This window comes from Anopheles merus, chromosome 3R (assembly GCF_017562075.2).
Source record: "Anopheles merus strain MAF chromosome 3R, AmerM5.1, whole genome shotgun sequence".
NCBI lineage: Eukaryota > Metazoa > Arthropoda > Insecta > Diptera > Culicidae > Anopheles > Anopheles merus.
In genome coordinates, this window is record NC_054084.1 from 40,604,177 (window position 1) to 40,628,702 (window position 24,526).

General features: G+C 46.6%; 1 protein-coding gene across 12 annotated transcripts; it reads left to right on the top strand.

The window, feature by feature from the left end:
* The first annotated feature begins 1,241 nt into the window (after positions 1-1,241).
* LOC121597249 (protein Wnt-6) lies at positions 1,242-23,638 on the top strand. Of its 12 annotated transcripts, none has more exons than XM_041922858.1 (5): positions 1,242-1,517; positions 5,222-5,871; positions 17,281-17,516; positions 21,442-22,088; positions 22,200-23,638. In XM_041922858.1, the coding sequence occupies exons 2-5, from the start codon at positions 5,810-5,812 to the stop codon at positions 22,659-22,661; spliced, it is 1,407 nt and encodes a 468-aa protein (XP_041778792.1). In that variant the 5' UTR covers positions 1,242-1,517; positions 5,222-5,809; the 3' UTR covers positions 22,662-23,638. The 12 variants fall into 12 exon arrangements, with proteins under 12 accessions (XP_041778792.1, XP_041778794.1, XP_041778795.1 ...); XM_041922860.1 differs by having other exon boundaries at positions 1,242-1,510; XM_041922861.1 differs by having other exon boundaries at positions 1,242-1,477.
* Positions 23,639-24,526: the final 888 nt, after the last annotated feature.

Sequence of the window (24,526 nt, forward strand, 5' to 3'; positions counted from 1 at the left end):
AACCATTTTGCTTTCTTGTTTCCTATTTGAAATGAGCTACAATTATTTTAGCAATTTTCAAAGCATCGTTTTATTTCGGTTTTAACTTCTAACGATAAAATATGTATGTTTTAAAAAAATCTATAATACATGTTTTAACCTAATCGATTCTGCGACAAATCGATATTAATTTACATTATAAATAAATATATCTGATAACATAAACATATAAAAAACATGAACAGTTTCGTGAAATCCTTCAATAACATATATCGAATTTTAATATTTTTGGGAAAAATTATTACATTTAAAAATGCATCAGACTGTTTTATGTAAATAAAATAAAATTTAGATATTATGCTCTCACTTTTATTAAATCATAATAAAAAATAATAAAGTTTATTTAAAATAATGATAAAATAGACTGTGTTCACTAAGAGACTTGCAAAGCTGTGAATTCCATGAACTAACGGTGAAATACTTACAAATTACACAAAAAAACATACACAACATTCGAAACGTAAAAGCAGATAGTTGTAAGAAACAGTAAATTAGACATAGTAAATATTTCTCCGTTTCCCATTAACATTGCCCTTCAACTCTATTGTACGGTAAACACACTCTCTCCCCTCTACACACATTGATGGATCTGTTTTCGATCGAACCTCGTCACTACCAGCCTGATACTTTCAAGCTGTCCACCTCGGCTCGCGCGCAGCGATGGCTAATTTCTGCCAAAAATAGAACACCCAACACCCAGAACCCACTCGATTCCTGTCCACCGGAAAAGCGCAACAGTGCAACTAGTGTCCACGTGTGCTTACCCTTACCCTTCCCGGCAGACGTTTGAGCCGAACGGGAAGCTACGATTGCACCTCCGCTGCCGCACTGAGTAAATAAATTAAGCGTCACGCGCTCTGGCACCGCAACTGGAGTGGTAAACATTTCCCGAGAACTCATAAAACTCACATGGCACAGAGCACAGAGCCGGGAGGCAGCAGGGGGAACGAGAGACGTACACCGACCGGGGCGTACATCACCGTTTTATATTAATTTTTGGTTTTTCTTCTAGCCCACCGGAAGGGCTGTGCGCAGCAGCGCGGGTGTCTGGGGGGCAGGGCAGGGCCACGCAAAGCGTAAAGAGATAAAGATCTTATAATTATTTCCCCTTCTCCTTGGCGTTCGCGGTGCGTTGAGAAAACGGTTCGGCGCCCGATAAGATGCTGCCAGCGAGCGCGGTGTGCCAGAGCACCGGTCCGAGCGCAGGTTAAAGCAACCTGGCTCGTATCCGGGGCTTTGTCGTACCGGTGCGGTGCGTCTTACAGGTTGTGGCAGCGCGTGAGATGGACGTCTTGACGACACGCGCGTTATCGATTCGCGTACCGCCGCCGCCGATCGCGGTGGCAAGTGTTAAATGATTTGGCCCGGGCCAAAGAGATTGCAATACAGTCCGGAGTGCCGGGGAGAAGGTTCCGAAGCAGGTGTGCAGCGCATTTGAGTGCGTTTTGGTGTGCAATGGCAAACCGGCCAGGTGAGGGGTGAGTGCAAAGCTACTTGGATTGGAAGTGACTTCAGTGTGTGATAGCAAAGGGAAATTGGCACCAAATAAACATGCAGCAGCGGTTCAACAAAAATAAGTGGTTCGCAAAAGTGATTTTATTCTCACGGTTGTACAGAGCTCCCCGTAGCCTGCAATCGTAGTGAAAACAAAAAAGGAAGAAGGAAGAAGGAAAAAGCTACAGCATCTATTGGGATACATGGGGAGCCCCCCCCCCCTCGGGTGACTGCTGCTGCTTTTTTGTTGCTATGTTGGTTTGGTGCTTCTCATCGTTTGCTTCGTTTATTTAGCGTCAATGATTGCATCGACCGTCGATTAGTTTTCGCCACGATCGCGTAAAAAAATCCCTCCCTCTCTCCCTCTGCCGCTTTCCCACTATCGCGATCCATTAAAAATCGTTCTCCCTTAGCCTTCTTCTCGAGGATGGCCCCGAAGTGGTGAGCCCCGAATCAAGTCCATCCTTTCCGATCGAGCCCAAACATCTTTGCTTATCTACGGGGCACGTCGAATGGAAGATTTTGTCGGTGTCGCTTTTTTTTGTTGTTGTTAGTGTTTGGTCATTTGGTGGTTACCTTCTGCCATGGCCGGCGGACGGTTCTATGGCTCAATTTCCGTGCCATTTCGTAGGATGCTAAAAGCAATGGAAAGCGGAGAGACGCGGGTGATCGTTTAGTGATTTTTGTGTTATTTTTTTCCTCATATTAGCGTACAGTGATTGCCAAAAATGGTCGTGCTGTTGTGGTGTTGCGCCAGCATAGGAAATCGAGTTCAAATCCCAAACAAACAGCACACTAAAAGATGGAACAAGTGGTCATTCGGTCGGCACTGTAGCACTGGAGTGTTCATTTCTTAATCGTTCGCTTATAACATCGATTTCGTGGTCAGCGCTTTTTCGCCCATTTGCCGCAAGCCCAATTTGATTATTAGCGCGTGCACACTACCCTTCGGCATGCTCGTGTGTAAGGTTTCACGTCACTGTTCGTGTGTGTTTGTGTGTGTATCACTATCCGACCAGAAGCGAAGAGGGAAGGCGCATTCACATCTCTATATATGTGTTTCATTATGTTTTTTTTTTAATTTTATTTTGCGTGCTTCATATTTATATTCGCTCGCCAATATTCGCAAACCGCGGCTCATCGTCGGGGTTTCGGTTTTCGGACTGCTGCTGCCGCTTCGCTTAATGCCCTACACCTTTTGGCGGCTACAGGGGGAACGATGGTATGGCCTGGGACTTGAGCCGGTGGAAAGGTGGGGTGTGCAGAATTTTAATTCCAGCTCACTCTCTTTCATCTCCCGCCGACCACGGTTGCGGCGGCGGCGGCAGCAGTGTGTGTCCGGTGTGCCCTCGTGAAACGAGCGAAAGCGCAGTGAGAAAAGCCCCGTTTTGCCCCATTCATAGTGTCACCGTCCGAACGGTTGGTTCAGTTTTTCGGCGGCTCCCTGCTTCGACGGTTGCCCTGCTTTCGGCTTTTCCCTCCCAAAACGCCCAGTGTGCGTGCGTCCATGTGTGTGTGTTTGCGTGGTTTTGATGGAATAACGTTTCATGTGTGTTCGAATTTTTCCACTACTCGGGAAAAATCAATTTTTCCAGCGCTTGCGATCGAAACCTACACAACAACAAAAAACCATCCCCAAAACACACTCCGCCACGCTCCGTATCGTGAGCGGTGAGCTAGCCAGAGCGGGTGAGTGAGCCAAACGAAGGTACAGAACCTCCGAGCTGCACCCCCACCTTCCACTTCGTACAACTGCCGACCTCCCCCTACTACCATCGACACTGCTCAGCGCGGTAAGATGAAAGGGAATCCGCGCGCGCAATAACCTTTTAAAATATATATCATTTGCAACGGTTGGTGGAAGAAGTGTTCTTGCCCAATGTGTACGTGAGTGTATGTGTGTGTGTTTGTGTTGTTGCTGTTGTGCGCTCTGTTCGGTTGCTTCCTTGCGGTTGCTTGATTTGCCCGTGAGAACCCTTGTGTGTTTGGTGATTATGCATATGTGTGTGTGCGTGTTTTTTTATTGTAGCTGTATTTGTATTAAGTGTGTGTGTGTGTGTGACTTCTTTTTTGTTTTTATTTTTTGTTGTTGCTTTTTATTTCATTTCATTCACTGCGTCCGCCGCCGCCATGTGTCTTCTTCTATGTCTTGGGCGGCTCGCATTATTATTTTTTATTTTATTTTCCACTTGTGTGTGTGTCGGTGGATTTCTTTATTCGGTGATTATTTGACTGCTCCTGTTGATTTTGTTCCTACACACACACACACACACACACACACACACACACACACACACACACACACACACACACACACACACACACACACACACACACACACACACACACACACACACCACACACACACACACACACACCACACACACACACACACACACACACACACACACACACACACACACACACACACACACACACACACACACACACACACACACACACACACACACACACACACACACACACACACTTATACACACACACAAATACACACGGTTCCCAAAAACGCAACCCCTGTTCGTGATAGCCTTACGCTCATGGGGTAGTAGGGGTGAGCCGTGTAAGTGTGCTTTTGGTGCAAATTCGCAAAAAACCACCCCTACCCCGCACTCTTCCACCATTTCCAACCCCCTCCCCTCCTCCCCTTCCCAACACGCCATCAAGTCGCGAATCCCAAATGGTTTGGAAGGCCCGAACGATCCCGAAAAGCAGAGCAGCAGCAGCAGCAGCACCGGCGGCCGCAGTAAACCGATTGCGAGGCGGGGGCTAATATGTGTGTGCGCTCGCGCGCGCGCGCACACACACGCTTGTTCCACGGCTCGCGCAAACCATCTTTGCCAGTCTCCGTTCTGCCGCTTGGTCTTGCGCGTTTGCCCAGGGCATTTGGATCGGGTCGGTCGAACTCTGTTGTTTTTTGCTCCTCTCCTGAACGGTGCTATCTGTGGTGAGTTTTGCTATCCGCGTGTGTATGTGTGTGTGTGTGAGTCGGTGCCCGCTAGTCGATGTACACGTGTGTTTGTGCCACGTGTACGTGTGACTGGGTGGGGGGTGCTGAGGGCCCTCTTTATCGGGCAAAGTTCGATTTTATATACCGTTTTCACTCGCGTTTCTATCCGAATCCCAAACTCAACCGAAAACGTCATGAGTATGTGTGTGTGTGTGTGTGTGTGTGGAGTGGAAGGGGGAGGGGGTTAGCATCGCAGCCGGTCCAGGCCGCTGCTAGGTGCAGTTAGATTTTTGCCCGTTCGCCGTTTGCGCAGTCGCACCTTGCGCCATCTGGGAAGAAGGACCCGGGTCGGTTAGATTCCGTGCGTTTCGGCAGCGTACTGCGCTACAGTTTGGGCCAGTTCTCGAGCTGCAATCGCACGAGTCTGATCGGGTAGCCAAACTGGAAAGAAGATTGGTCACTGGCGTAGAGTGAAAGAGAGGGGAGATATTGAATGGATACTACATCATGTCCAGCGGGTGGACTAGAACACAACCCGTAGCCATAGCCGTAGACGTCTAGGACCTGTATAACTCTAATCGTTGAGAAGTCAGTCAGTGGCTACGGCAGAACACCAGACACCAGAAAACAAAAAAGGGTCAAGATCGTGTAACGGGGAAGGTGAAGTGTAGACTGAATGTTAGTGTGTGTGGTATTAAATTGGTTTGTCTCATTTAACAGTGCCGGGGTTAAGTTTATCGTCACCAAATGCCGGAAGCAGCGAACCCTTCCATCGACCATGTGAACCTCATGCAGTGCGTATGAGTAGTGCAAGTGTCCGTGTGTGTGGGTGTTGTGTGTCGTTTTGCAAATACCTGCGGATGCACCATTCGGTGTATGCGTGTGTGTGAGAGTGCGTGTTGTGTAATTTGTGAGTGATCCATTTCCGGCCCTGTCGTGGGGGAGCTCGCTAACGTGTTGTGTGTGTGTGTATTTTGAGAGCACCACCCCACCGGCGACCTCACCAAGTGAGTTCTCGGGCGTTGGGGGTTGTTGGCTCACCTAACAACTGGGAGTGTACATCCTGTGTCATCGAGCGGTTTGTGGTTCCGATACCATTTCCGACTGAAAATTTGTCAAGGGAAGAGAGAGAGAGAGAGAGAGAGAGAGAGAGAGAGAGAGAGAGAGAGCGCGAAAGAGATTGAGACGAAGAATCGGTTCAACTACATTGCATCAGCTAAAAGAAAAAGACGTCCAAGGTTTCTGATTTTTTTAAAATATTGCAACAACCGATACCCAAGTTTCGTTAGCGGAAAGGAAATCATAAGTATGCGTCTGGTACTGATTGTGATCTACCTGATACTGATAATGCCCATCACCGGCCTGTGGAGGTAAGTTCACTACATCATCAAACCGAATATTTGAATATAGAAGTCAAAGCTCTGTGCCCCACTTCCGGTTTGCTTCATCAACCCGTGTAGTAGCATCTGCTTCTCGCACTATCTCGCCTTTCAATGCCATTCAATGGGTCGATCAGTAGTGCAGCTGCTTAAAATCCAGGCAACTATTTAGTATCCATTTGTGCACCACTTGACCCTGTGCACGTTTTTGCCGACATCTTCACCCCTCCCCGAACCCCCCATTTACGATGCGCTAGGTAATCATGGACGCCCCATTATCTGCGGCCATTAAGAGAAGCAAAAAAGAGAACAACAACAACAACAAAACTCTTCTGTTCGGCGACACTAAATTTCAAGCGTTTAAATTATGAACCTTCGCGTGGCACCGGCCGGCGTTAACGGTGGAATGCTTTCAGAGCCAGCCACCACCACCGCCAGAAATAAAGATAAAGCAAAACGGATGCCTCCAACACACCGTCCCCTGTTGCAGTAAAAACGGCACAGTGCGGGAGCGCTAGTTTAGCGATTCAATAAATTATTTGCAGCCACCCTTAAGGGGCCATCTGCGGGACAGGGCCACGCTTTTGCATCACGCCAAGGCGCACCGCAAATACGTTGCACCGTACCACCACCATACGCATCGATATGTATTCAAACACTTTATCTTAATAATTTCATAATTAACCTCTCGCGGCCCCTTGGGAGCTTCAGAAGCGGTGGAAGCTGCGAATGGCGGCGCGCTCGAAGGAAGCTCTTGTGGCAAGTGTGAGTTTTATTTTTTCTCAGCAACAGCAACAACAAAAAAAGGAAGGTTGTTTCGGCTTTGTTTATACCTTCCTGCTGCAATTTGCAATGCACCTCCGGATAGGCAAAGTGGCCAGTATGGCCGGGCAACTATTTATGCGCGCTACACTGTTGCAAAAACAAACTAGTGTCGATGGTCACTACAGATAAGGGGGTGGTGGGATGGGAGAAAAAAGGTCGGAAAGATCAGTTACAGGCGCTGCGAAGTGTGCAAGGACGCAGCACTAGAACCGCCAATCACTGCTGGTAAGCTCGTAACGATCTTGACCCCCCCCCCGTCTTCTTCTCCTTCTTCCGAGAGCAAAGAGATATGATTACGACAAACTGCTGTGAGCAGCCATTAAATGCATCCTTAATTACATTTACGCTTTTAAAGGGGGCGATTATAAATATTATAAACTGCCCCTCATTATATCATTAGCGATGATGTTGTGATAAGCGGTCGCCTACTAGTTGACGGGCCTGGGGATGGGCCCAGTTGCCTGCGATAATGGCGCGGGGCTCAAGGAGACGATCACACCACGAAATGAGGTTGTGTGTCTTTCCCCCTTCTTCGTGTGTGTGCGTGTGTGTGTGTATGTATGTGTGTGTGTTAAACGCTTTTTGCTTAAGGTGATCACTATTCCCTACCGTCGGACCTAATGGACCTCACATATTCTACCAGTTCTTGTCGGAGCTAACCGAACGGAGCTAAGGAAATGCAAAGCAACACGCTGGCCGCACACCATCCACTACGCAGACAACCATGAAATCGCTTGCTAGCACATCATATCACAAGTTTACACTTACCATGCGTGAGCGACAGATGACACGCTGCCCGTTTTACGTTCGCGGCCGGGCAGCAAGGGGACGATTTCACGCTTGCGTGCAAGGTTAGGTAGTAGTGCGAAGTAGGGTCTACTGCTTCCGCCCCCTCCAGGGTGGTTGGTGGGAAGATGTATCTTGATAAGCAATATCGCAATTTGATGAGTATTACGGACCGGTACGTAAGTCAGATAAGGCTGGAGTGAAAACAAACCGTACGTAACTGAAGGTCCACCTCGTACGACCGGTTGCTGAAGATAGAGTATCTTGAGAGGGGGAGACTAGCGTACCAGTCACAATCGCTGGCAAGCAATCTCTACTCCCCTGCCCGCCGTGTACCTTAATCAAGCTGCGCACAGTTCCACAGAATCAGCCGCGTGGAATCATTTCTCATAATGATGAGCATGACTTGCGGGTAGTGAGTTTTAGATTATCCTCATAAGCGATTCGTTGCACGCACCGTACCCAGCATAACGAGCGCACGTATTGAAAGCTACGAACGACCCGGGTTCCGCCCGCGCAGATTTTGGGGACACGTCTGGTAGCCTGGAAGCGCCACTGCGGAGGATGAGCGCCATTGCCAGGGCCGATGACGCGCGTACCGATGACCGATGGGCACGCTCGGTGCAGACAGACCCCGGCGAGGTCATACTTGACGTGCCGTTCCCTTTTTGGTGGGTACGTTTGGCGACGACGTGTGTGCCGGATCTAAGGGTTCACCGGTTATCTAAATCTTTACGATTTTGAACCCCGAAACCTCTGCCCGCTGCATGATTCAAACGTGGCAAGACACGGCGCACGAGTTTTAGAAGACCCGGTCCCGGTCGTACACAGGACGCACATACGCAACACATTCCTTGTCGCGGGCCGTGTTGAGCAGAGGGACGACACAAATCCTGAATGTCACTGGCGTGGCGTACAGCATTCCACCACGTTTCGGTCCCGGGTCGGGGCCGGGTTCAAGTGGCGAAAGTGCTTCGTCGGGCAATCGTCTGAATCGTCTGGAGCGCCTCCAATGGTACGGCTCTTACACTCTGCTATGCTAATTTTGCTGAATGTATCATTTCATCAGTCGATTTGAGTGGCTTATCTGCGGTGGGTATTTAAAGCGCCCCAAAAAAACAGAGCTAATTCCAGGCTGCTGCAAAGGTAAAGCAGGTTAATCGCTTCAAACGTCTTATCGAGCGCTACCTTTTGACAATTGAGATAAATGTAGCAGGAATTTGCATTTACTCGACGGGCGATGCTGCGATTGCGACAGGCTTCTGGAAAATGTCCCCGAAGCGGTGAATTGGAATATTGTCACTAAAGCAATACCGATGTTTGGTGATGACACCGTCTCCAGCATCTAGTTGATTTATTACAATATTTTAGACCGATTGCAGGTGGTACTACGGCATTTTCACCGAAACATTGCCGAATTCAATATAAAATGGCGGACGTGATGCCATTTTTGTTGTTGTTGGTACAATTAAGGATGCAGCTGCACCCGAACGATATCCCTGTTTTGCCAACATTCACTCGCCCCAAAAGTTTTCAAAAGTGTCCGCCCTCCACAAACTTCGATCCAGCAAAATTACGCCGGCGTCTACGGTTACAGTACCGGCTGGATGTGTGTCTTTTTTGTTTGTTGCGGAGTTGGTGCAGAAAATGGCTGTCAGCGTAATCGGATACCTTCCAGCACACCGATTCCTACCCATTAATGGCCCTCAGTGCGCTTTTGGGTAGCGATACCTGCCCGGGATCCTCGGATCCGATGTGTCACCCGACTAGCCCCAGCAGCGTAAAAGCGGAACGGCGAACCGATATCCTTGAGAACGGGCGGGAATCACTTTGATGGCAGCCAATCATGTCCAAAAGTCATATTGATTACTCATCCGATCGATTCGGGTCGAACGATTCCCTACGCCCGGAAAAAAAACATTGATGCGCATCGACAGGGTTTGGGATCATCGAATTGGCTCAGTGATCCGTAATCCATACCGCACTGGTATCGCTCCTCTCTACTGCCTCTCTATTTGCTGCCTGTGACGTCCACGATCGTTCCACAGTGTGTGTATATTCTTTCAACCTGCCACTCGAGAGCTGGCGGATGGTAAAGCGGAGATCGATCACTGTTTATACTGGAGCCGTTTCGGTGCTGTTACAATGTTTACATTGAATTAATACACTTCACATCACCACACAACACACATAGACACCAAGTGAGCTCACGCAGGGAGTCATTCGAGCGGCATTACGAATCTGCTCGGTCGATGGCGGCGTACCGCGGCGATAATTAGCTTCATTAGCGGCGTTGGATCAACTCATTAGCCGGGATCGGCGATTGTATTGATTATTTCATTACGGTTGATGATCGGTTTCCTTTCCCAGCACTGGCAGCTGTGGCGGTAAGAGGCGCCGATTGGAGGACCTTTTAATTGTGAAATCTTGCAATTCTCGATCTTGCTGCTAGGCTCTAGGCTGGAGTGCGTCACTGTGTTCGAAGTGAGTTTTGGACATTTTTTACTACTTTACTTTCTACTCAGAAATCTGTCTCGAGTGCATCCGCTGCACGGGCGATCTGTCAATCTTCACCTGATGCACCTGTACGGAGCGAAGTTTCCCATAGCGATGACCAAGTCGGTCGGTAAGATTAGCTTTGGTAAAGCTACACCCTGCACCTTTTTTCAAAAGACATAGGGGCACCATTTGCATTCCTTTGGTGCGTTCTAAAGCGCAAACAGTATACTGGAGAATAGGAGGAAGAAAAAACTGTTTCGAAACTCTGGGTGACAGCACCATCTCACCCTTTTTCGGGGACACAGTGACCCCGAGAGAAAGGGGAGGTTTTGAGTTTGGAGTGCCGGCACCCACTTGACTGAAGGAGTCAAATGTTTGATGATTTAGTTACACTACCTTTCACATCACCGAGGCACGCTATCTCTCTCTATCTCTCTCTTACTGATCGGTTTAAACTACCCAGGATGCACCATATAGCCACATCTGTCCCGCCTCTGCCGTGCTTGTTCGTGCCGGTTTCGAGAGGACGAGAAAAAACAAACTACTTCAATATTTTCAAGATGACGGCGAATAAATAGGCAAGCATCTTCAGATGCACTTTGAGCTGTTTGGCCCTCGGGCCCTCCTGACCCCTGCTCGCAAGGCGCACAACAGCGTTGAAACAGCGTCAATCGTTTCGGGGGTGTGCGGAGCTATTTATGCTGCGGCTCTGTCATGTTGTATTTGCTCAAACTGAATGCATTCTCGCCAGTTTGCTTCCAAATGGGTCGTCGCCTAGCCGGCAGTGGACTTGCGTTGCAAAAGCAAACTGGTCAAGTGAAAAAAGGGAGGATAATGTGGGCTTAAATGCATTTCTGTTTTCTTCAGCTAGGCGATGTTTTGCTTCTTTTTTTGTCGGTTTGTTCTCTTCCGGCGACCTGCTCACTGCTCAGGTGGGATACTGCTGCGGGGCTTTCTGGATTCTACGCGTAAATCTACACCGCTCGGGCATGGAAACAGACCCGTAGCGGCCTTTGCGATCGAGCGCGTCGCATCAAAGCAAAGTGTGACGGTTTTCCGCTTCGTTGGTCCTGAAAGCGTGTCTGTTTGCGGGTTCTTTCTTTCCGTTTCGTTGACTCGTTGACTTGACGGTGGACGGGGATCTGGCTGGGCGATGGGTGAAATATTGATCTTTTATCTCCCCAGGCGACGCTTCGGAGTTGATTAAGCGGATCATCACGTACAAACAGCTTGAACACACACACACACGCACTCATAGATCGGAGTGAAGGAATGCGGGTGCGTTGGCAACCTGGAGCCCTGTGGGTGAGATGGTGCGTGAAGCCAATCCGTGGTGGTCGTTGCTTGATGTCGTTTTAATTTACGATGATTTAACAAGCACCGAAGGGAATAGACACTAGTCGTCTGCTGCCATTCAGTTAATGAACAGTTAGAAACATGACATCGTAATACTCTCGACGTTGCCGCAATATGGGATGTGTGTCACGTGAAGCTGAGCAAAACAGGAAAGTGGATTGAGCGTTGCTGCTAACTGGCCAACTAACTTGAGATTTTAGTTTAAGCTCATTCTGAAGGTGTCAAGTTTATAGACCTATGAAGGAGTATGAGAAATAAATGAAGAATATTATCGTACGTCATAAATTTAAATATTGGTCGTGCAGTATCGATCACTGGCTTGGAGTTTTTTACAGTTCTCTGTATGACTAGTGCTTTTGAAGTTATATATTTGTTTATATTTGAACAGATTATATTTTGAAATTTTTTATTGCGTTTAGAGTACAGATAAACTTATAAGGATTTTCAAGACATTTTGCGATGTTTAATACATATTTTTCGCTCACGAAGCTTATTTTGACATCTACGACGTATTTGTACTGGCCCAATTTGGAAACACAGACTTTCGATGTAGCCGGATAGGCAGTCCCTACGTGGGAACTGGCTTGTTTCAATCTTCAAGTAATCTTCCTAGTATATAAGACTAGAATTATCATCATGATATCTCTACAAAATGATTTAAAAACAAACTAGGATCGAGTCAAGTAATCATACCATTGGATTCATAGGATCATTATAACGTTTAGGTTTGTCTTAGCCATGCACGTAATTTCAGATAATAGAGCTCGAATAAACACGGTAGACATGGAATATTTTTTTCAGAATTCGATTACTGCTTATAATACATACGATAATAACTGTTGCAACTTTTTCAACTGTGTTGAAGATTATGATTTAAATTGTAATTTTAAGCCAAACAAGGATGTAATGACTAAACATTAGCTACTACAATTATGATATGTACCGTCTCACAATAAGTTTTAAAACCAAAATGATAAGTTAGGTACCAAATGACACCGTTAATATGAAATCGTTTGAGCTGTAACTATAAAATGAATTAAATTTTAATCATATGAAATCTAAAGGGCAATGTTCAATTCATGACATGGATAAAACTATATCATTGACATATTTTAGTAGCATCAAACATTTTGAAATAAATAAAAAAATATTAAAAAATGAAACCTGATTGTTGCTTTAACAACATCACAAATCTAACATAAAACTCAATCATCTCTACATCATAAAACATGGGAGACCAAACAAAAAGTACCTGAAGCTAGTGTATCCTGCCAAAGGGAAAGCAAACAACTACTCTTTGTTTGTGTAACCCACAAAGAGCTCATTACGTTTATTACTTTTAAGATTGAAACTTCGCCGAAACCCTCCCAGAGGGAGAAAACAATGTTTGTCCAATGCAAATCTCGGCACGAAAAGGGAGGAAAGGAAGGATGGTTTAGTGGATTCTTACGCAAATAAAAGTAAATTGAACAAAAATGATTTAAGCATCTTCAGTCATCGCAAAGCCTTCGTGTGCAATCTTGTGCAACGAACGAGCATTTTCTTTTTGCATACTTCTCTCTTCCCTTTTTTCATCCAACATCCTATGGGTATGTGGACTAGCGTGACGAACTGCGTCTAGCAGAAACCCGTCGTACCATTCGCACAAGAAAAGCTGCGCACGTGCGTGGGGCCGCAAAAGGAACCGCTTTTCGCGTTGCGGGTCGGGCGATGTCCATCATAAAGCCCGTCGGACACTTGAGTTTAGCAAAAAAACAGGGGGAAACAGAGCCCACCTCCACCATTACCGAGCCGTGTGTGTGTCATGAATGGTTAGCGATTGTTTAAATTGAAATTAAAATGCACAAGTTCATAAAAGTAAATAAACGACTAGCTGAAGAGTGTTAATAGCGTTTCAAATTGTGCCCTCATCTTGGGGCATAGTTTGCGCGGCCATGTTCAAACACGCACCACCGTGCGGCGATCAGCGGTGAACATCTGAGCCGCCTGGGGCGATGGGACGGATTAGTTCGCCATCCATAGTCTTGTCTGGATGCACTTACCACGGGGGCACCTCTGCTAGTAGAGGTGAAGAATACAAAGCCCGCGGTGGTGGATTGCAGTTAGGTCGGTAAATTTACACTTCACCACGGTCCCAATACACGAACGCCTGGTAGTGAGGTTGTGCCTCAATCTAAATGCATAATTGAGAAAATTAAGTTAAACATAGCGACGCATCGTTGGCAGTTGCTCCTGGGCCAGTGCAGTTGCAGTTGCCCATGCGCTAACTTCTAGATCTGGATGGGTGCAAATCGGTCTGGCAGGAAAAGTGTTCCCAAGGTACGCTAACGCATCGAGCTTTCGCCCGAAACGGGGTCCGGAGTCGCCCAGACAGCTGAGTGACAAGCGATTATTTTCGCACGAATTCTACCCAGACTTATCTTACACGGTCTCCGGAATGAGTTCCGGTCGAGATGCGACAGTTGGCAACGAAACTATCCGTTCCGTTGGACGCTCGCTTCACCGTGGTATGGTTCCCATCAACGTCTATTACGTCGAGCGATAGGTGACGAGACTGGGGCTTAGCTGCCGGTTTGACTCGAAGTCTGGACGTAGTACATCACGGTGTTGTTGTTTTTTTCCGGTAAAGTATATGTGAGTGTGCTGCACCACCATAGAGCATTTGTTGGAAGATAGAGGAAAAGAAACAGGTTAGCAACTACTAGACTCACGATGCATCTCACGAATGCGGCAGAAAATCAACCATTCCAGTGGAAAGATCGTTACACCGACAGCTACTAGTAGCTAACGGTCCGACAGCTGTTGAAACGATTCGTTACTGATGATTAGTATTCAATGAATTCATTGCATTCGTTCACTAGTGGTTAATCTCTGGCGGATAGATCACACGCGACTACATGCGGCATAGTAATGTCCCATTCAGCGATCGGTACCGCTACAATGAGGCCATATTTTGTTTCAATGAGTCATAGAAATCCTGGTGACACTGAGTACTGAGCGCAACTGTTCATGTGGCGTAATTTATGGCAGTATTCTATATTATTTGTCAACCAGCTTTAAGCAAACCTGTTCAACTGCAACACTTCTATAGACAAAATGAATCAAATAATTTATAGTTTCAAAATGTCTCGCACATGTGTAAATTTATCAATCTGCAGAGGCTGTGTCAAACAAATCCATTCATTAATCTATGGACGTGCTCAAACAAACCAGCTTATTCATCCTAATTTGTCTTTCAAACACGTCATAAGTCTCATTCGAATCGTTCATACCAGCCATAAATAAAGCAGCTTCTGCTGACTCCCGTCTTCTCCCGTTGTGTGTTTACTTCCTGCTTATCCATCACACAATCACCCATCAACAGGAAAAAACTCAAAACCTTCTTTTTAACACAATGTGATGCGTTAATTAGTCAAATTAAAGCTTAGCATTCTAGTAAATAGTCACACCTCCATAAACTGCCGCCCAAAAATCTTGCAGAGACTTGTTTCAGAGACTGTTTTCATTTCCTTCGGACGAAGCAACGGACAAAACACGACAAATTGAAACTGAATATCAACAGTTTTATGCCTTTTTGGTGGGCAGATTTGACCGGTTTTTGGGACGATTCTAGTTTCGGCGGATGGCTGTGACCCGAGAGGCGAGATGAGACGCCGCTCGGTAGAGTCGGTGATTCTACAAGTTTATGTCTTTATTGGGCATTAGACAAATGTTGCTACCAATTCAAACCATGGTCGAACGATCAACACCGATCGGGCGACGGTGGTGCTATTTAAATTTATAATTTCTTGCCCGTTTCCTCCGAGAACACTTTTGAACCAAGGGTGCAAGCACGAATGGAAAGATTTTTATCTCGCATTTCGTCACCGCTCGGATCGTTTGACTGATCGTGAAACGTTAGCGTTGTCCAGAAGGTTAAAGCACCTTCCATTCAATCCGTTTTGTTTTACATACTTTTGTTTTGAAAAATTCATTTTTGAGATAGCAAAAAGCACCGCTTGTGAGTGATGGTTGAGATCAGTTTTGCGTGTGCCTAGAGCGAGCTAACTGATAGTAGAATCTCTGTCGCTCTGTTTGGTAGCAAAATGATCGCGTGTATGAGATAACTAATGACTCCACCTCCATCGGTACCGGGTGACGGCTTTACGCTCATTTACCACAATTTCCCGTCCGTTTGTCATTAGCGCCTCCATTCGAGTCAGTCGACCGCAACCATTAGTCAGTCAACCGGAGTTACTCATAGCCGCACTTTGGCAGCCTGTTGTGTTGATCGTAAAAATCAGCGCCCATCCCGAAGAGCTTCGATCTTTACGCGATGGGGCATGCTGGGTAACTGTTAAAAACGTCATAATCGGCGTCTGGAAAATGTTGCACCTCGGTTCCTTTCTCTCTTGGTGTCAATCGGTTACCAAGTGCGTCGCAAAAGTGAGAGAAAAATTATTTATTTTAGCTCGAAATTATTTACACTTTTCCACGTAACGCGAGCGTGTATTGGGATGGAAATTGGTTAGCTGCTCTTTTTCCGCCGTTTTCCTAAATTTGCTTCATTATAACACCCTTGGTTTATTAAGGGGCATCCCAGCAATGGAGTACGATGTTACATCATTCTTTCACACACACATACACACACAGAGATGAAACCAATCTGGGGTCTGAGGTCATACCGTTTCGGTGCGTTGCACGAGGGTTAATAGCGGGAATGAACTGAAATGGTTGAAAAAATGTTCAACAGCCAATTGCACGAGTGGTTAATAATCGTTTTGAATGGCTTTCTCTCTTACCCCACGACTCTTCCCCACAAAATGGGGAGCCATTACCGCTCCGCATCGGGCAAATGGAAGCTCAAATGGATAGGAAAACGATCTTCATTATTGAATTTTATGGTCCTGCCTGCGGGCAAGGGCGCAAGCTATATTTAGCTGTCATGTGAAAACCATCTCCCTTCTCCCAAATGAGGGTGGAAAAACCAGGAGGCAAAACCAGAAGGAAACAGATGAAATTCCTGATACCTGCACCTGCATGACGATGTGCCCAATCGACCCGTTGGATGAGTGGTACTGCTGATTGGTCGGCCGGTTGTGATGTGATCTCGAAAGAACGGTCTGTTACCGGGTGGTTCTGGAAATTACTCAGTGCAGTCTGCTCAATACGTGTATGGCGCCGGTAACGTTGGCCAACAACAAAAATGTTTCGAGTGTACCTGATCTGTCACGTTGAACTTGAACTCTGATCTAAGTGGCCGATCCTGGCTGTGTTAAGCAAGCTGACAAAAGAGTCAGTGCATCTTCTGCTGAAAAATACAACAGAAGGGCTTCTTCGCCATTGCACAATGTGTTAATTGAGTGTCATAATAGTTTGAGAAAACAAGTATTGCCATTGAACTAACAGAAATGGTGATTTGAGGCACGGGGTAATGCATATCATAACTTTGATTGCATTTAGGTTTTTGTGAGTAAGAATACCTTATATAATAAATTTTTTGCATCTTTTGCAGCTCAAAAATTTAACTTCTTGAGTTTTGAATGAATGAATTATTTTGTTTTAAATGGATATTTTTTCATTGCTTTTGGATTTGAACCACATCTGTATTACTATATTACTATAAATTTTCTGTTTTGTAATAATAGTACATATAATTTAATTTTACATAATGGTGATATGCATTCGAACTAACTTTGTTTTAAAAATAAGAAAATGATAATAATGTCTATTTAAAATCTAAGTTAAGTGTTGTTAACAAGTACATAATACAACACTCATTTTTGTTATAATTTGGTTATCGCTTGTGACTTTGCTTAAATCAAAATAATATTTGCCTTGTTACTTTGTAAATAGCAAAACTTTCCTAATTAAAAAAAATCAATTTCCCATTATACTTCCTGCGATCCACTCTCCAATAAAATCAATACTCTTATGCTCCCCTCTTCTTTCTAGAGCCGAAGGTAGCAATGTGCTGCTCGATCCGGACCGGGTGTGCGAAAGCAAACACCGGAAGTCGCGACGCCTTTCCGGGAAGCTGGCCGACATCTGCAAAAACGACACGTCGCTGATGCGTGAAATTCACCGAGGCATCAGTTTGGGCTTTCGGGAGTGTGAGAACCAATTTCGACACAACATGTGGAACTGCTCCTGGACCATCAAACGTAGTATGCGCCGAATTCTGGCCAAAGGTAAACCACTGCTTCAAGACAGCATACACAAAATAATGAGAGAACTGTGTTCTTCTAACAAAAGCTTAACTACCGTAAATTTTACCAATAATTGAAAAGATACTGAAATACCTGATTTCTCCTTTACCCCACAATACAACCCCATTGCAATGTTTGTGAATTTTTTTACCAAACCTGCAACTCCTCGTAATACTCTGTTTCAGAGCGCTGAGATCGTGCTTGTCGTGCAATTGAAAAATTTAAATCGAACGTAACGATATTGTCATCGCTATAAATTACATTCAATCCACATGCTCTTCACCACTAGCCATCCCGCAGCAACGATTATTATTTGGCTGAACTGTGGCCACCTTAAATACAATCCATTCACCAGAAGCGAAAGGAGCAGAGGCACGCAGTAGGGGCGAAAACATGCTGCACTTGTCTGTCTGTCGAAAGTTGTGCAGCCGATCTGTCGCTGTACTGTCGCTGTTCTGTCGCAATCCTGTCGCAGCCTTTGAATTGTGGGCTGCTCCGATGAACCTGGATTGCTGGGACAGTATTTGAGGGTAGAGACCGTTCCTTTCCTTGATTTGCTGCCTGATCGGATCAATAAAACAAACAAACAAACGAATCTGTTCCCTCAGCGCTCCGGCAGGCAGGGTGGACATTCGAATGTCCGAATCTGTGCGATCTGTCGCATCGGAATCTGGAATGCCGTGTTGGGTTTGTGTTCGGTCCGGATTATTGTTTTCAATGCAAAGCCCGCGGAGCACTGATCTCTTCTTTTCTTCTTTGACGGTGCTTTTTTGTTATTGTTAAACTCAAGTCGACAGACTATTGAACCATAGTTTTTGAAAATAAGGTTAAACACTTTACAGATAGCGGCTTTAAAACGTTTGTCTCACATTGGAAAGGCCAGAAAGTAACTTCATCAGCATCACAAGCCGAGACACATCATCCAGCAGTGCAATTTTTGATACATTTCGACCTTCATCGCCACCAAAAAGGGTAACGCGAGGTTAGCCACCGGATGCCTGCGAGCGATCGTACCGTGCGAAAAGGACAGATTGATCATTATACACGCAAGCAAGCATTGCGGATTATCGTGGTCGACGTCGTAGTCGTCGTTGTCCCCGTGTCGTGTCACGTGTGTTTCGCCGTCAGTACCATTTAACTCGTTGCCGGCGAAGATGGACTGCCTGTGGTCTCTTGCACCACTATGCCCTCCGTCCACACTCGATGCGGTAGCAAACTACACCTTGCAACGGATTGACGGCCCTCCTATGCTGTTTGGCGAAATGAGCACCTCAAAGGGACAATCGCTCCCCGCCGCGTGCGGGGAAATGCAAGCGACAGTGCAACGACACAGTCTGACATTCAACCATGACAATTCCAATGCCCGGTGCCCGGTGTCCCGATGCCATCACCGCGAAAACTGCCCTCCCGCTTCGATGCGTCCTTTACGAAGCCGCTTCTTTCGCTCGTTACCGCCTCTACACACCAAGAGTCGGGGCAAGAAATTCCAGGCCAAGTTCAACACACGGGACGAACGGCACAGCCACTGGCAAGTATTTCGGCTGCCAAACATTGACTGCTCCCGGTCGACCGTTTGAAGATATACAGTATCATTGCAATTGTCAAGATTACATCACTTTAATTCAATAAACATTAATTTTGATTTTGATTCGCCATAAAGTTAATTTAAGTTATTCACAAATTGACAGTTAAATTGTACCGCTCGCACGGTACACGACTTTGTACGCGCGTTTGTTCTTCCGCTTCGTGATTCGTGTTACGTACGAGCCCGCGGGACTGATCTAGCCCTGATTTGGATTTATTTACTTCCCGAACCTGCGAAGGAACCACCAGTGAAGGAACAGGGGTCGGGTGAGCGGTAAACACCACTCACCCACAGTACACTCTTGCAGCAAGTCTTTTGGTCCTTCGAGCCCGATCCCAAACCATCGATCCAGATCCCGATCGATCGAGACGGATTACTGACGGTTGAATTGACTACCAAGCAGCTCAAGGCTGCTGGCACTGACAAAGTGCTCCTCCAACCAGGTGCATAATAATCCAAACCCACATCACCCGTCATTTCCCTCCCATTTCCCCGCAAACACCAACTTTGTGCGCTCTACCAATGCCGTTTCGCAAGTACACGGGAGGGAACACACTTTCTACCGCTTTTGTACTGATCCGACAACAGACGGTGGCTGCCGTTACGCTTTCTGCCCGGTCTACACGAGATCGTAAAACCGATCGATGTAATACATGTTTTGTAAGCAAACACGACACCATCATTATCCATTTGCGGCTACGCTGCAGCGACGAGTCAGTGCCAAACGGTCCCTCCGGTGTTGGACCGCACGCTCCACCACCAGATAGTGTTTGTGTGAGGATTTATTTTGCCCCATTTTTGTACAAATCTCTTTTTGTTGCGACTGTCGCGCAAACGTTTTCGACGGTGCCGGTTCCTAAACTCCGATGCCGAGTTTCATTTTTCCGCTGTGCATTGCCTGTCCACTTCAATCAGGGTACGTGACTAAACATGTGGAGTAGAGATTGCTACTGTCAAGGAGTAAGGGAAAAGCACGGCGTCCACACATCGCAACAGGTAATGATCGAAAGATCGAGAGATGCTTTTTTTGCTGTACGTTGAGCGATTGATTGCAAGTCTTTTAAATTAATTTTTTATCTATAAAAACAAATATATTCAACATTCATACCGTCAAAATCACAATATTTTCTCAAAAAAAAAAAAAAAACATAAAATCAATACACACAATCCAAACCACCCGCTATTGGTATGTTTAAACCCTTCAAACATTCGCCAGTAACATAAATAGTGATGAGGTTTAATTTGTTTGGGCAGCAAATAGCTGGCAAACAAATATCGAAACCTATCTTTCTTCCAACACACCCTACCCCCGACAAACACGGTGCTCAGTTTGGCCGAGGCAGGAAATTGCCGCGCCGTTGCAAGATGAAGACATCAAACAAACTACCCTTCCCCAAAAAGCGATGAATCAATGCCATCCATAAACGCTTTAACGACTTTTGCGCAACTTGGTGTGCGCTCCCACCTCAAGACATCAGCGCCGGGATGCGGTTGCAAAAAAAAAAAACTCCAGAACCAAACACCCAAGGGGGAACCATATCTCACCACCGCACACAGACTCCCGGCCAATTTGCAAAGGTGGGCGCCAGTGGATCCACCTAGTGGTGTCAATGTAACATCCGCACCATTTGACGACTTCATCGAAAAAATGGAGAGAACGGCAAAGCAAGATTTTGGGTTCCGGACGGAGCCATAAAAATAGCTCAATTCTACGCTTCCTCAGCTTGGTGGCGCCAATTATGATGTCTGTTTCACAAGTCGTGTCGCCCAAACCAGAACTGGCGGCTTGTAACATCGTGAAATTACGCCTTGGCACGGTGCAAGAGTTACCCAAAACCGGCGAGCAAATATTGATCGAACCTATTTGGCGTTGATAATTTCCCGTACCTGGGGTGTGGTGTGTGCCATCCAGGCGGCTCAAACCCATTTTAAGCCGCGCGTAAGGGCATCGTCATTGTGTTTGAGTGACAATTAGCACCCATGGCTTTTTAATGCGGAATGAACGTGGTAGTAAAACAAACCTCGAGGAGACGGAAATGAAGAAGAAAAAAACGGATGATAAACATGGGAGCTTACCAGCTGCCTACACAGCTCAGGAAGTCGCGATTGGGCGTAGAGAGTTATGCAAATCTTGGTGCGATTGTGACCAATCGTGCCGATCGATTGCCTAATTCAATTAAACGTTCGCTGTAGTAGCCATTTGCTTTGCACCACAATCAGCCACAATCTTAATCATTCCACCACCAATGCCTTCCCAAGTGCACCCACACGAGTTAGTAAAATCTTCTTTCCCTTTTCATTTCCCGGGGTTTCCGCTTGCAGATACGCGCGAGACAGCATTCGTGCACGCGATCACGGCCGCCGGTATAACGTACGCGGTGACGAAGGCGTGCACGATGGGCGACCTGCTGGAGTGTTCCTGCCAGAAGCACTCGAAATCGAAACCCTCCGACGAGGGAGGACGGCGTGGTGGACGGGGCGGCGCTGGGTACCGGCCGGCCGGTGGCAATCGTCGCCGCGTCGGCGGTGGCAACCGGGCATCCAACCCGAACGGCATCCTGATTGCGCCCTATCAGCAAAATGTCAATGCGAATCCAGCCTACAGCACGCTGACAGCGGCCGAGATTGCGAGAAATGGTCGGGCGCAGGCAGTGGGCCGTCGGCTCAACAGCGGACGCTCCCAGCGGCATACGCCCAAGGGTGCGAATGGTGGTGCTACCGGTGGTGGTGGTGGTGGTGGTGGTAGCGGTGCTGTTGGACAGTTGGGCCCAAATGCCGCCGGTTTGCCGAAGGAGCTTCCCACGCTCACGATACTGACCGGCCAGGAGGACAAGTGGAAGTGGGGCGGCTGCGACGATAATGTAAACTTTGGCGTACGAAAATCGAAAGACTTCCTCGACGCGCGGTTGCGCAAGAAGAGCGACATCAAGACGCTGGTACGGCTGCACAACAATGACGCGGGCCGATTGGTAAGCTTTCGTATTTCAAACTTTGAGCGCTCCAAAAGTTTCCACAAGACACAGCCTTTATTTTGATGAATAATTTCTTCACTTGTTTATACCAAAATTTTTCTCCACCAGGCCGTCAAGCAGTTCATGCGCATGGAGTGCAAATGTCACGGGCTGTCCGGGTCCTGCACGACCAAAACCTGCTGGATGAAGCTGCCCCCGTTCTCGGAGGTGGGTGCCCGGCTGAAGGAACACTTTGACGGCGCAACTAAGGTAATTGCGCGGAACGATGGGCACAGCTTCATGCCAGACGACGCAACGATCAAGCTGCCGACCAAGCGGGACCTGGTGTACACGGAGGACTCGGACGATTTCTGCGAGCCGAATGCCAAGACGGGCTCGCTCGGGACGCACGGCCGGGAGTGTAACATCACGTCGAGCGGCGTGGACGGCTGCAGCCTGATGTGCTGCAAGCGGGGCCAAACGCACAGCCAGATGGAGGTGAAGCGCAACTGCAACTGCAGCTTCAAGTGGTGCTGCGAGGTGACGTGCAGCACCTGCATCGACATACAGGATGTGTACACCTGCAAATGAGTGGTTCAGTCGTTAGTATTGGGTTAGATGTTTTGGGGTTGAGAGTAGAAGGTAGAGAGCTCTAGTACAACCACGGCGAGTGCGATTTCGCGTCCCCAAGTGGCGAAAAGTGTTTGTGTAAGTTATCAGGGAATAAAGGGAAAAGAGGGCAAACAAAAACTGGAGGAATGCAGGAAGAAAAGTTGGAAAGGACATACAAAAAATGGGAAAAATGAGCTAAATAAGAAGGGAGGCGGCAAATATGCGTTAAACTAGAAATGTTAAAGACTGACTGAAATTAGTTGTGAAATTTAAACCGAATTGAGCACCTTTCAATATTGCGTGAGAACAGTGCAGTGAGAATGAGTGCAAGAAAAAAAAGAAAGAAAGAGAGAGTACAGAGAGGAAGTAGTGGAGTGAGACACTAAAATGTGCGAAAATAACAGTTATCAGAGAGCAAATACTGAGTGTACATACCGAAAAGAGGATTTAAAAAACCCAGCATCGCTCCCCTTTACAAGTTTCCTTCCCTCTCCTTAAAAATCATGTATTAATCTAAACTCTAATGCTTTTTGTGATCTGTGGTGAACACACTACCGTAAACCGATTATGATATTTATTGTTAAGTGCTACACGATCGTGTACGATCGAACGATGACTGTGCATGCGCGAACGAATCAAACGAACGAATTTAGGGATGAAGCGGGGAGCGGGTGGTCATTTCTTTTTTGTTTTGGCAGCAGATGATGATCATAATAAAATGCAAAAATCAAACAACGCAACAACAGAATCGCACACCGAAAATGTACGTTGTATTACAATGTTAAATGCAAAACCACTCCACCACGTGGTAGGGCTGTTTTTCCCAATACTGTGAGAGAAGGGGTAGCAGACTTTTCTCTTTCCCCGCCACATTTACCACCCAAAGGGAAGGGGGTAAGGAAGGAGAAGAAAAGCTAGAAGGAAAAGGTAAGACCATTTTGTTGAGAAAGAAAATGAGGGGAGAGAAGAAAAAACGCAAACACCCATCACCTGTTGTGACCTAAATTGCAAACATTAAACTTAAACTCCTTTCCATCCGTTCCACCACACAGACGCACTCCAGAGCCAACGTTTGGCAATTAAGCAGCAGAAAATAAAGAATTCCAGCCTTCAAAAAGTATCCCTTCGTCGTGCTTTCTTGAGAATGGTAAAAGAGGGGAAGAGGTAGAAGGCACAAATCCGCGACAGGACCGCTTGCGGCCTCATCGATCTAGACCCTGGCGACGACTAATTTCGCTTGAAATTGATCGTATTAATCGGTGTACGTCCAGGGGTTTCATTTACGCTGTCTCTTGCTTCTTACTCCCACTCTCCACACTTTATTGGCTGCACCACGTGATCGTGTCCGAAATTATGTGCGAGTGCCCAACGAACAAAATTTGAACGATCATCTTAACGACGATCATGCACCTTTGGAATCCGACCCACGGGCTTAGCTGCTTTGTGTGTGTGTATCGTTTTTCTCCCTCTTACTCTCTCTCTCTCTCTCTCTCTCTGTCTTTCTCTCAACCTCTCTCTCTCTCGCTCTCGATTGTTTTCACGTGGTGTGTATGGCCCTTCTCTCCTCCCTCCCGCTACACAGCCACCAAGAAAATCTCGGTGGGAATTGAGAAAACGGCGAAAATTAACAAATCATCATCGATATCTTAATTTCCATTTTATTTGACTTCGGGTACAGCGTGGTAGTGTGGAGTAGGGCATTTTTATTATTATTGTTAACGTCCGACTTAAGGCATGATACGTACGTGATCACTCTCCGTTGCTTACCTCGTGGGGTATGGAGCAGAGGACAAACAGTTCATGCTTGGCCCCAAATAATTCCGATTTTCTTCAAAAGAATCACC

Bases quoted from the DNA above. Each gene is read 5' to 3' on its own strand.
- LOC121597249 (XM_041922858.1), top strand. From the start codon at position 5,810: ATGCGTCTGGTACTGATTGTGATCTACCTGATACTGATAATGCCCATC. The intron at 17,517-21,441 runs GTAAACCACTGC...TTCCGCTTGCAG, and splicing joins GCGCCGAATTCTGGCCAAAG to ATACGCGCGAGACAGCATTC. The intron at 22,089-22,199 runs GTAAGCTTTCGT...TTTCTCCACCAG, and splicing joins ACAATGACGCGGGCCGATTG to GCCGTCAAGCAGTTCATGCG.